The sequence below is a fragment of the Taeniopygia guttata genome, chromosome 28 (genome assembly GCF_048771995.1).
Source record: "Taeniopygia guttata chromosome 28, bTaeGut7.mat, whole genome shotgun sequence".
Lineage (NCBI taxonomy): Eukaryota > Metazoa > Chordata > Aves > Passeriformes > Estrildidae > Taeniopygia > Taeniopygia guttata.
Genome location: NC_133053.1, coordinates 4,741,042 through 4,753,819, shown reverse-complemented (window position 1 = coordinate 4,753,819; position 12,778 = coordinate 4,741,042). Strand labels below are relative to the sequence as shown.

The following is a 12,778-nucleotide window of genomic DNA, read 5'->3' as shown; positions in this document are numbered from 1 at the left end:
GGCGGCGGTGACGTCAGGCGCTGTCCGCGGTGCTGAGGGAAGATGGCGGCGCGCTAGAGCCGGGCGGCGGCCAGGGCCCCCCGCGCCCCCCGCGCCCCCCGCGCCCCCCGCGCCCCCGGCACCCGCACCGCCGCCATGTCGCTGCTCTGCGTCGGAGGTACCGGGGCGCGGGGTACGGGCCGGGCGGGGGGCGCGTCCCGCAGCCCGTGTGCGCGGGGCGGGGCGGGGGGAGCGCGGGGCTGAGGGGCTGAGGGGATGTGGGCAGGGGGGGCGGCGGTGTTGGGGGGGGGGGGGGGTCGTGGGAACGGTTCCATTCACGAGCGGCCGGTGCGCGGATTTATGAATGAACCGGGGGGGGCGCGCGCGCGGCGCGGGAGACGGCGTGGGGGTGGGGGAGGGGCGGGGTGTGGGCGCGCCGGGATCCCCCGGAACCCCCCGGAACCCCCCGGGATCCCCCCGAGCCCCCCGGGATCCCCCCGAACCCCTCGGGATCCCCCGGAACCCCCCGGGATCACCCCGAACCCCCCGGGATCCCCCCGAACCCTCCCGGGATCCCCCGGAACCCTCCCGGGATCCCCCGGGATCCCCCCGAACCCCCCGGAACCCCCCGGGATCCCCCCCGGGATCCCCCCGGAACCCCAGGACCCCACCCCTCACGCCTGTCCTCAGGCATCCCCATCCTGCAGATACAGCCCTCTGCATTCCCAAACACCCCCTCATCAGAAACACCACCTATGTGCCCCCAACACCCCACATCGATCCCCAACCGCCCAGTTACACCCTGGAACACCCTAAAATCCCTCCAGTCCCAAAATCATCGATCCCTATCTTTGTATCTCTACATTCTCACTCCCCAGAACAGACCCCATGCACCCCAAATCCCACACTCTCCCCACTTCCCTGTGTGAACCCCTAAATACTGCCCTCAAATGACAGCCTGTGCCCCAGCCCCACCTCCTGCAGCCCCCTGTGCCCACTGACCTGGCATGGGGGTGCTGGTGGGAGTCAGGGCAGCTGGGGGGGGGTCAGGGTGGGAGCCTGGGGGTCTGGTGCTGGTGTGTGCCCAGTTAGGGCATCATCATACTGGGATGAGCTGATGGGAGTGCACAGGTAGGAAATCCCTGTATCCAGCATGCTGAGCCCTGCCCAGCTCGGTGCCCAAATGAGTCCTGCAGGCTTGGCCTCAGCCTCACTGGTCAGTCTGGATGGAATGCTCAGTAATGGGGGGACAGAAGTCGGTGGGGGGCCCCTTTACCCCCTTCTCAAGGCCCTTTGACATCCTGATGGGGACAGGGTAGCACTCGTATGTCTTGGGGTCATAGGATGGAGGTGGCAGGGTGACAGCTGGGACAAGGTGGGGCACAGAGTGTCTGGGATTCCCCCATCCCAGGCGAAATCTGGAGGAAAATGGGGCTCTCCTGGTGCTGCGTGAGTTGGTCAGGATGGGGGCTGTGCCCCCTCCACCTCCTGTCGTTTCCTTGTCCTTGAGGTTGTCACAGGCCACTCTGGTGGCAGTGCCACAGCTGGTGTGCCCCTGTGTGCCCCCAGAGCCAGCCCCAGATTTCGGTACTCTCCTCTGGCAGAGCGCTTCTTTATTGCCGCTTAAAGGATTGTCACATGTGGTGACACCCTCGGTGGCGCTGGGGGTGGCTGCTGAGGAACAGCTCCGGGTGGGTTGGGGCTTCCCCCAGTGCCCTGTCACCACTCGCTGGTCACGCTTCTCATGCTATTTTTGGGTGTCCCGGGGGTGGGGGTGCCACCCCAAAGCCTCCCCCAGGCTTTCCCTGCCCCTCCTGGGGGGTTTTGTGCCAGGGGGTGTCCCTGTGTGACAGGCACTGGAGTGACCTGTGTGTGGGGTGAGTGGGGACAGGAGGGGGTGTCTGGAGTGGCGGGAGGCAGACGGACAGATGGACAGGAGGGCGGACGGGCATCTGGAGAGACAGATGGAGAGACGGAGGGACAGATGGATGAAGGGGATGGGAGACATGAGCACGGAGGCTGAGGGGTGGGTGGGTGGACTGACGGAGAGGAAGGACAGAGGGGTGGGAGGATGGATGGAAGGATGGATGGAGGGTTGGACAGAGGGATGGACAGATAGATGTATGGGGGATAGACACAGGAATGGGTGTGTGGAGAGACCAGTGAGTGGACAGATAGTGGGGTGGACAGGCAGAGGCATGGGTGGGTGAACAGAGAGGGTAAATGGATGGACAGAGGGATGGACACACAGGAGATGGACAAATGGTGGGTGGTGGGGTGAATGGGTGGACTCAGGCAAGTGGATGGATAGACAGAAGGATGGGTGAATGGAGAGACATAAAAATGGACAGAGGGATGGGTGGATGGACAGAAGGATGGGTGAGTGGAGAGACAGGAAAATGGACAGAGGGATGGGTGGATGGGCAGAAGGATGGGTGAATGGAGAGACAGGAAAATGGACAGAGGGGTGGGTGGGTGAATAGAGGGGTGGGAGAATGGATGGGTGGATGGCTGGAGGGATGGGTGGGTGGAGAGAAGGGTAAATGGACAGACAGCAGGATGGATGTACAGAGGGATGTGTGGACAGGCAGAGGGATGGACAGACAGACAGGCCTGTTGGGGCATGCCAACAGCCCAGCCCAGTTTTCGTGCCATTGCCAGTACAATCTCTGCCAGCTGCCTACTGCCTCAGTTTCCCCAACTGGTCAGCATCTCCTGAGAGGAGCCAGACCACCCCAGCCTGAGTGTCACACTGTCCTCAGCTCCTTGCCTGGGGCCTCAGGTTGAATTTAGCCCCAGGGTGGCACCCCAGGTCTTGCCACCCCTGTGCCAGCTTTGGGGACCCTTTGATGGATGGGAGGGCATCACATCCTGCAGATGGTGACAGCAGGACTTCTCCCTGGCAGGAGATGACAGCCAGGAAAGCCACGTGTTCCCTGGGTAATTGTTTGTTCCTGTCAGCTCGGGTATTTTTGGAGCTTTTCCTTCCTCTGCTCTCCCGTTCCTTTTTGGAAGCAGCAGCTGGTGAAGAGTAGTGGGTGCCCCTGGGCCCGGGGGAAAGGGGATCCCTGTCAGCCACAGGCAGGTTCTGGCTCCAAATGCTCTATTAGAATAGAATAATATCCATTTATAATATGTATAATACAATGTATAAATACATTCTATTTAATTTACATAATTACTACACACAGCAGTGCCAGCCATCCCCAGCCAGCCCCCAGGCTCCCAACCTGGTGTCACTCGAGGATCTTTGGGATCCCTTGTGCCAAGCCCCCAAGTGTGAATTCCCCATCTCTGAGTGGAGCTGCAGCTCCTGCAGCCCTGTGATTCCCTGGGAAATGGCTGCCAGTGACGCGGGTGGTGACCTTCCTTCGGGTAAAAAGCCACCCAACGTGTCACCCTTTCGGTGGCACAGGGCAGGCAGCCGAGTCAAAGGCTCCCCAGTTGTTTTCCGAGGCTGATTTCCCCTGCCTCAGTTTCCCCGGGGTTTCTGGTTGCCTCCTCCCATCCCTGCCAGGCACGTGGCGCTGGCGACAGCCTCACGTCCCCTCCGGCGCTGGTGGCGGGTGATAAGCGGCTGGCGAGTGGCACGTCTCCGAAATCAAATTACCTTTGATGTCGCCAGGGCTATTTTCATCCCCGCTCGGTCACGTTGGTCCTGCACCCGCTGGCACCCGCGTCATTTAAGCGTTCTCCGGGTGCTGTGTCATTCCCTCCCCGCCTGGTCCCCTCCCGACAGCCCCGAGGACACCCCTGGTCCCGCTGCCCCCCCGGCACTGGCAGCGTCGGTACCTGGGTGTGCTCGGCTCCGTTTGCCCCCTCCACTGCAGCCCAAAGCTGGGGACAGACCCCCACCCAGCGGGGTAAAGCTGGGGACCCACCCCCACCCAGCGGGGTAAAGCTGGGGACCCACCCCACCCAGCGGGGTAAAGCTGGGGACAGACCCCCACCCAGCGGGGTAAAGCTGGGGACCCACCCCCACCCAGCGGGGTAAAGCTGGGGACAGACCCCCACCCAGCGGGGTAAAGCTGGGGACCCACCCCCACCCAGCGGGGTAAAGCTGGGGACCCACCCCCACCCAGCGGGGTAAAGCTGGGGACCCACCCCCACCCAGCGGGGTAAAGCTGGGGACAGACCCCCACCCAGCGGGGTAAAGCTGGGGACTGTCAGCCAGAATTGGGGGAGCTTTGCCATGGAGCTGAGCAGGATCAGAGGGCTCCCTGCACCCCGAAATGGGCAGGATGGGAGCCAGCCCCACTGTGCCCCCATGGGGGAGACAGGGCTGGGATGCAATGGGGGTGTTTTGGGGCTGTATAGAATTTTGGGGGGGTATCTCCACCACCCCTGGGGCTGTTTTGGGTCAGGGAGGGTTACAAGCCCCTGACCCACCCTGTGGTTTTCCTGCGGTTTGGGTTTCCTCTTCCAGTGGTTTGGGAGAGCCTTAACCCTGGTCCTGGTGGGCTGGTACCACCTGGATGGGACTCGAGTGGAGAACAGCATCCCCCAGACCACAGATTTTCCTCTGGATACGGATGCTAACATCATCTGTTTCTCCAAATAAATCCCCAATCAAAAGGGGGGGGGGGGGGGGCAACAGAGGAAGTCTGGTTATTTGGGGTTGCAAGCTGTTGCAAGCAGGTTTTTTGGGGAAGCATTTTCTCCTCATTGATGCCCACCTCTAACTCATATCTGATCCCTCACCCTCACTTGCCATGGGGGATCCCAGCACTTTTCCCACCTGGCAGCTGTAGGGAGCATGGGGGTCAACCAGGACTGGGGTCCTCCAACCCCCTTGACACCCTGGTGGGGATCCCCAGCCTTTCCCCGGGGTCTCATCCTGATTTTCTTCCCTCCCTTTGTCCCTGCAGTTAAAAAGGCCAAGTATGACGGGCCCCAAGGTAAGTGAGACCCCACCTGCCTGCCCACCTGAGGGGAGAGGGTGGGGGGCTCTTGGGCTGGTTGGGTGTGGCAGAATCAGAGGAGGGGCTGGGGAAGGGGGTTGAAGGGACCCTTAGCTCTGGAGACACCATTTTGCAAGTTGGGGACACACACACACAAATGGGGGTGCCCTGGCTCACATCCTGCCACCCCTGGCAGATGTAGGATCCCTCCTGGGACTGGGGTGCTGAGGGAAGTGTGTGTGGGGGTGGCAGGGAGTAGGGACACATTGAGGGTCACTTCACCCTCTGCTTGTTCCCACAGAGAAGTTTAACACCTACGTGACCCTGAAGGTGCAAAATGTCAAGAGCACGACCATTGCAGTGCGGGGCAACTTGCCCTCCTGGGAGCAGGACTTCATGTTGTGAGTGTCCAGGGGTCCCCTGAGCTCCCCCATCCCTGCTGCTCCCCCCCATAAATAACACGGGGAGTCCCCCACTGCCCTGACCCCAGATCTGAGGGACTCATCTGAGTCCTGGGCCCGAGGGGACAGGTAGAAGATGGGGTGGTCCCAGGAGGCTGCTGAGATCTGAGGGGGGTTCACTTCACGGCAGTAACCTGATACCTTTCCTGTCCCCAGTGAGATCAATCGGCTGGACTTGGGTCTGACTGTGGAGGTGTGGAACAAGGGGCTCATCTGGGACACCATGGTGGGCACGGTGTGGATCCCCCTCCGGACCATCAGGCAGTCCAATGAGGTAGGGAGGCAGCACAGGCTGAACCTCAAGGGACATGTGCTGTCCTTTGGGCCAGGCAGGGCCTTCCCCATCCTGCCTGGGGCCACACCCTGTGTGCTGGGGTTGTGGGGAAGCTAAAGGGAGGTCTGGGAGCTCTCCTCACCCCATTTTTACCTGGCAGGAGGGCCCTGGGGAATGGCTCACACTCGACTCCCAGGTCATCATGACTGACAATGAGATTTCAGGCACCAAGGATCCGACTTTCCATCGCATCCTCCTTGACACGCGCTTTGAGCTGCCGCTGGGTGGGTGCCCCATCCCCGGCCCCCAGGCCCAGGCTGTGTCTTTCCTTGCCCTCAGCCCCAGGGGTGCTCATGAGCTTTGGAGCTGAGGCTGAGTGTCTGATCCTGTGGCCTCAAAAGCTTGAGGACTGTTTTGGGGGAGGTCTGTGCACCAGCTGGGGTCTTTGCCCTCACAGATATTCCTGAGGAGGAAGCCAGGTACTGGGCCAAGAAGCTGGAGCAGCTCAACGCGATGCGGGACCAGGATGATGTGAGTGCTGCCAGGCCTGGGGTGAGGGGGCAGGGGCAGTGCTGCCAGCAGGAGCCCTCACCAGCCCCTCTCTCCCCAGTATGCCTTCCAGGAGGAGCAGGAAAAGCCTCTGCCTGTGCATGGCTCACAGTGCTGTAAGTGCTGCCCTGTCCCTGCGCCGCTGTGGCACCCCCGCACCCTCTTTTCTCCCCACTCCCACTCTGAGGAATTTTAAGGGGTGGGCTCCACATCTGCCTCGGGGCATTGGACCCCAATCCAAGTGGGGTTCAACTTCACCCCATACCTGGTCCCCATCCCCATTCCTGTTGTCCTTCCTGTGTTTGCCAGTGTTTCTCTGCTGTCTCCCAGCTCCACAGTGGCTGAGCCTTCCTGTGGGTGGAGGGGAGCAGGGCACAGGAGCTATGGGGCTGATGAGGATAGTTCCTCCGGGACAAGGGGTAGCAGGCTGGTGTTGAAGGCTGTTGGATGGGGGCCCTGCAGAGGCATTTGGGATGGCAGCTCAGTTTGTCCCAGCACATGCCTCAGTTTCCCCTTCTGTAACCACCCCAGGGCATGCATCATTCAGTGCCTCTGTGCCCAACCCCAGGCCCTGTCCCTTGCCAGTGCCACCATGCCTGGCCATAGCATTGTCCCCAGCCTGGGTCAGTGGCACCATGCCCATCCCAGGCACTGTCTCCAGTCCAGCTTGGTGTCGTCATGTTCAGGGCCAGGCAGTGTCCCAGTGCCAGTGTGCCCTGTCCTGGATGCTGTCCCCAGGGCAGTGTCCCCAACCCAGTGTGCCCTCTGGGGAGATGCTGGTTCCTCCCAGACAGCTGCTTCCATCTTTATTGTCTCTGCCCCTTTCTTTGTAGGCAACTGGAATTATTTTGGCTGGGGAGAACAGCAGAGTAAGTATCCTGTCCACTCCTCTCTTCCCAGCCTGGGGGTCCCCAGCACAGCCCTCTTTGCCTGGCCCAGGGCTCAGGGGACCTGGAGTTTGGATCTAGCCTGTGGCCTTGTGCCATGACTCTCTACTGGGTGAGGACAGTGTCACCAAGTGCCCTGTCCTGGGCAGGGCTGTCCCATGGGCTGGTGGGGACATGGCACTATGGGGCTTTGTGCCCTTGGGGTGTCCTAGTGGCAATGAGCAGCTCGGGCTTTGCCTCTGTGGTGGAACATTGGTGGGACAGAGGGAGGGTCCCTGCCTCCATCCTCTCCCTCTGTATGTTCCAAATCCCCCTTTCACCTTCCCCTCATCCCCCCAAACTCTTCCTGTGCTGATAACATGTCAGCTCACCCCTCATCCTGCCCTGGGCCCACCTCCTCAGCATGGTCCCACAGCGGTGGGGACACAGTGGTGGCACTAAAGAGTCTGTGCAGGGTGGGGGGCAGATTTGGGCCATCCCCTGCCCCACTCACTGTGGCCCCTTGCAGACGATGACCCCGACAGTACCGTGGATGACCGGGACAGTGACTACCGCAGTGAGACCAGCAACAGCATCCCCCCACCCTACTACACCACATCCCAGCCCAACGCCTCCGTGCACCAGTACCCCATGAGGCACCAGCAGCAGAGCTCCCGCGACTCCTACACTGACTCCATGCAGAGCTACGAGATGGACTACTCGGACCAGGCTCCCATCAGGTAGAGTGGCCACAGCCAACCCACCCTGGGCCCAGCTCTCTCAACCTCCCCCGCAGGTGACAGAGGCCAGGGACAAACACGGGGCTGGGGGAATGGGATCTCAGGGCTATGATTCCTCTCCTCTGGCACAGGCTTTTGGCACCCTGGGTGGAGCTTGGTCAGAGGAGGAGATTTCCTTTACAGAAGTCAGTCCTCTCCCTAAGTCTGGTAAAAGCTCATCCATGGCCTCCTGTGCTGTACAAGTGAATTAACTGGTAGTCAGCTTCCTGGTGCAGCATGTGAATAATTCATGTCTTGGGGACAGATTATTCAAATATTATTGACCATTTCCATTTTCAGTGAGTGACACTCCTCTGTGCAGAGGTGAACTACTGTGATGGTCTTTCTCAGCCTTTTATTTAGTTTAAATTACACACCAGGAACTGGGAATCTCTAGTTTAAACCAATGTGTAATGAGCTGTTTTTAAAAAAACTGGATATTTACCCCAAGACCTGGCAGGAAACTGAAGGTGACGCCAGGGATGGCATTCCCAGTGCGGTGGGCGACAGAGGGAAGGATGAGGTGAGGAAGAGCGGGTGGTGCTGGCCTCATCCAAGCCTTTCCTTCTCACTGGGAAGTTTTCAGCCTCTTTTGGGTCACTGCCCTCCTCTGTCCTCACTGGGTTTGGGGCCCCCCACCCCTGGCTGTCCCTGCTGGGAGCTGGTCAGTGGAGTGTGGGGTGGCTGGGGACACAGACGTGGCAGAGCTCAGCCCAAAGTGCCAGCCCCATCCAGGTGGACAGAGCCTCCCTGGCAGCAGGGGGTGGCGGGTGGTGGTGGGACCTCGCTGACCATGTTCCTCTCCTCCCCTGGCAGACGCTATGGTAGCGTAGACTCTGCCGCAAACGGGCGCAGCGACGCTGAGTCCGGTTCTGAGTCGAGCAGGCGGACCAGCCGCCAGCCTTCCCTTGAGAGCAGGCGGTCCCTAGACCTATCGGATAGGTGGGTCACTACTACCTGTGCCGTGTGCCGTGTGCCGTCGCAGAGTGCTGTGGTCGGTCCTTGCAGCCATGGTGAGGCCAACACCAGTCCTGGCAAGGGCGGCCTTGTGCCACCCTCCCCGTCCCGAATCAGCCTTGCACAGGGACAGCTTTGGGATGCTCCAGGTGTCCCCCCAGCCTCTCTTGCTGCTGCACCCCAGTTCATGGGGTGACAGGGTGACATCCCAGCATCCTGGTCCCTCTTGCTGGCACTGCGACTGTCTGGCAGCACTGCTGCCTGTTCCTTTCAGGTCAGAGGGTGTGGCACCGGGCCCTTGGGGACTCAAATGCCACCCCCTGTTGCTGGTCAGCTGCTAGGGTGTGCCTGTCTGGGCAAAAGCTTCATGCAGTGATTTGGGATCCTGTGATGTGCCAAGAGCACCTCTCCCATTTCTGGCCAGGATCAGGATAGGGAGGTGTGGGGTTTCCAGGCGTGAGCTGTCTCCTGCATCCCTGTGCCCCAAGTGCTCCTTCCCAAGGCACCTGGATGATGCCAGTACCCCCTCCAGCTGCGACCACCCTGAGCCATCCCCCAGCACACTCTTCCCTGCAGTGTCCCCTGGCTTTCCACGGTCTGGCTCAGGCCCTGTGGGCTCTGCCCAGCCCAACCCCTCACCTTTGTCCCCTCACACACCCCCTGAGCCCTGGCTGCCAGTGCTGGAGACGTGGTGTCGGCCTCTTCCTCGGCATGTCCCTGTCCTGTCTGCATGTCTGCTTCTGTCAGCCTGTCCCCACGGAGCCGTGGGGCTGCCCTGTCCCTGGCAGCCTCCCGGGGCACAGGGCCCCTGTGGGCCTCCCAGTGCAGGCAGCTGTGAGAGGAGGGGGCTGGAAGGGCCTGGGGGGCAGATGGGGTGGGGGAAGGAGTCTGGCCGGGCAGCAAGAGCAGAGGGGACCCCCTGAGTAGGATTGTGGGGGTTGCAGGGGTGTCCTGGGGTGGGGTTCCTGGGAGGGCTGCGTGGAACACTGGTGACAGATCTGTGTGTCAGGGGCAGGACAGAGTGTCTGGCAGCAGCAGGAGGCAGGATGTGGCTGGGGGTGCTGCTGCCCCCACCCCTGGCTGGGCTGAGCCTAGGGGACAGAGCTGTCAGCCCCATCTGTGCCCTCAGCCCAGGCACAGGCAGGGAGCTCAGAGTGCCCCTGCCTGGGGGGCTGGTTCCAGCCCATGGAGTTTCCTGGTTCTGTGCCTTTGGCTCCCAGGACGAGGAGCCCAATGCTCCCGATGGGAGCTGCACATCCTCCCAGCCCTGGTGCAGGGCCCCGGGGCTCTGCCTGGGGTGCCACGGACCCACGGGAGCCCTGTCCTTGTGTCCCCTCGCCCCTCAGCCCCACAGGGAGCAGCCGCTATGCCTCGTCGGCCGAGCTGAGCCAGGGCAGCTCCCAGCTGAGCGAGGACTTCGAGAACGAGAGCCTGAGGGACTCGGAGCTGGACGAGAGGGACGGGGACTCCTACCACTCCTGCCACAGCTCCGTCAGCTACCGCAAGGACTCGCCGCGCTGGGAGGAGGAGGATGATGATGATCTCTACCTGGAGGAGGAGGAGGAAGAGTTCATTGAGGACTACAGTGAGACTGAGGAAGGCTACCCCAAGGAAGAGGAGTTGGAAGAGGAGGAGGAGGAGGAACTTCGGGAGCAGGACACCTATGAACCCCCAGAGCATGAAACATACCCACCACCACAGAAACCCCTGCCACAGCAGCAGCAGCAGCAGCAGCAGGTCCTGCAGCAGCAGCAGCAGCAGCAGCAGCAACCCCAGCTGGTCCCACAGCAGAAGCCTCAGCAGCAGGAAAGGAAGGAGGAGAGGAAAGAAGAGAGGAAAGAGGAAAGGAAGGAAGAGAAGGACACCTCTGCTCCCCAGGAAGCCCCTGAGGCCCTCCAGGCCCAGCAGGCAGAAGAAGTTCCCATGCAAGAAGCAACCCTGGAGACTGAGCCCCCAAAACCAGCTGAGAGGTAGGAGGGGAAGCTGACCTGTGGTGTCCTTGGCATGGCACTGTGCCTGGAGGCACTGAGGAGATGGCTCAGGGATGGTGCTGGTGCTTGGCACAGGACCAGGGACCTTCTGCTGTGTCTGGAGCTTTTCCAGGTGCCTGAGCCATCGAGGTGGGGGAAGCCCACCTTGTGCCACCCAGGCAAGAGCCAGCACCCTGGGCACGCTGCCTGGGCCCAGCCACCCCCTGTGCTAAGTGTGGCTCAAGGTGTTCAAGAATCTGCTGAGGCTACAGGGCTGCAGCTTTATAACCTGGGACAAACAGGGGGCTGGGGGAATGGGATCTCAGGGCTATGATTCCTCTCCTCTGGCACAGGCTTTTGGCACCCTGGGTGGAGCTTGGTCAGAGGAGATTTCCTTTACAGAAGTCAGTCCTCTCCCTAGGCCTGGTAAAAGCTCATCCATGGCCTCCTGTGCTGTACAAGTGAATTAATTGGTAGTCAGCTTCCTGGTGCAGCATGTGAATAATTCATGTCTTGGGGACAGATTATTCAAATATCATTATTGACCATTTCAATTTTCAGTGAGTGACACTCCTCTGTGCAGAGGTGAACTACTGTGATGGGCTTTCTCAGCCTTTTATTTAGTTTAAATTACACACCAGGAACTGGGAATCTCTAGTTTAAACCAATGTGTAATGAGCTGTTTTTAAAAAAACTGGATATTTACCCCAAGACCTGGCAGGAAACTGAAGGCCTCAGGTCATGTCTGCCTGCAGTGTCCACTGGACGGGGGTTTAGGAGTCCTGTGCTGGGTTATGGGGACTGTGGATTAGTGCTGGGGACTATGGATTGTGCTGAGAACCCCAGATTGTGTTGAGACCCCCAGAAATAGTGCTGAGGAACTCAAATTAGCACCGATGACCCCAGATTAGCTTTTGGGACCCCAGAGTAGCAGTGGGGACTGTGGATTAGTGCTGAGAACCACAGGTTAATGCTGAAGATCCCAGGTTAGTACAGACAGAGCCTCCCAGATCTGAGCAGGTTCATCTCCTGAGCACCCCATGGCCTCTTCCCAGAGTGGTTCTGGGTTCCTCTCTCCAATGTTGCATCACACCAGGCTCTCCAGGAGACTGGTATGTTTGGAGGATTTCTTTTCTTTTCCTCCACATCTTGATTTTGTAGGAGAGGAGAAAAAGCCCCACAGTACCCAGCACATCCAGGCAGACACTTTTCCCTGGGCTTGGAACCACTGGGGTGTTGGATGCTCTTTCTCCAGGAAGCTGTGGTGGGAAGTGGCCAGAGGACATTGTGCTGTGGAGATGGGGGGTAAAAGATGTTTTAATTCACATGCTTGTGTCACCAGCTGTCCCTGTGTGTCACTTGGGTGCCCAGGACAGGGTCTCTTGAGGGTGGGGAAGCTTCTGGTTTCTCCCCAGAAGAAGGATTGTGGCTGCCCTTTGCAGTGAGTCCTGCTGCTTTTTCAGTCCTTGGTACCAAGAGGCAGTTTTGCCATGGCCACGCTGTCTCAAGGCACATCAGGATCCCCAAATGGCAGCCTCAGACCTGCTGGAGGTGTGGGGGCTGCTCTGCCCTCCCTGGTGCTGTGCTGGGAGGTGACAGGGGATGTGTGTGCTTGCAGGGAGCCGGCAGAAGAGGAGGTGCAGGACCCCAAAGCACGAGCCAAAGCCAACTGGCTGAGAGCCTTCAACAAGGTCTGCATGCAGCTGCAGGAGGTGAGGACCCCCTGGCCACTGCCACAGCTCGGGGCTATGGGCAAGGCCCCTTTCCACACCTGGGCAGCTTCCAGGGACATCCACGGACTTGGTGGTGCCAACAGTGGTGCCCACAACCCCATTTCCACCAAGTGGGATGCCCCAGAGGGGCCGGGAGTGCTGAGGATCCCCTGTGTGTGCTGCATGCGTGTGCTGGTGCAAGACCCCCACCCTCTCCCCTCTGTTGAGTTGACAATATTTTGTTTTGTTTTTAGACTCCATCCTCCATCTTTTCTTTTTGTTTTGGCTCTGGATTCGCTCCCCGGGGACTCGATTCCCCTCCCCACCGCT

At 60.2% G+C, this 12,778-nt stretch overlaps 1 protein-coding gene across 1 annotated transcript in view; it reads left to right on the top strand.

Annotated features, from left to right (window-relative positions):
* Positions 1-30: 30 nt before the first annotated feature.
* UNC13A (unc-13 homolog A) overlaps positions 31-12,778 on the top strand; it is a 37,805-nt gene continuing 25,057 nt past the window's right edge. The window contains exons 1-11 of the mRNA XM_032744000.3: positions 31-157; positions 4,848-4,877; positions 5,182-5,281; positions 5,498-5,615; positions 5,776-5,899; positions 6,073-6,146; positions 6,226-6,280; positions 6,998-7,033; positions 7,560-7,770; positions 10,113-10,736; positions 12,355-12,448. Of these exons, the coding sequence (XP_032599891.2) occupies positions 136-157; positions 4,848-4,877; positions 5,182-5,281; positions 5,498-5,615; positions 5,776-5,899; positions 6,073-6,146; positions 6,226-6,280; positions 6,998-7,033; positions 7,560-7,770; positions 10,113-10,736; positions 12,355-12,448 (1,488 nt within the window). The 5' untranslated portion in view covers positions 31-135. The remainder of the gene's footprint in view (positions 158-4,847; positions 4,878-5,181; positions 5,282-5,497; positions 5,616-5,775; positions 5,900-6,072; positions 6,147-6,225; positions 6,281-6,997; positions 7,034-7,559; positions 7,771-10,112; positions 10,737-12,354; positions 12,449-12,778) is intronic.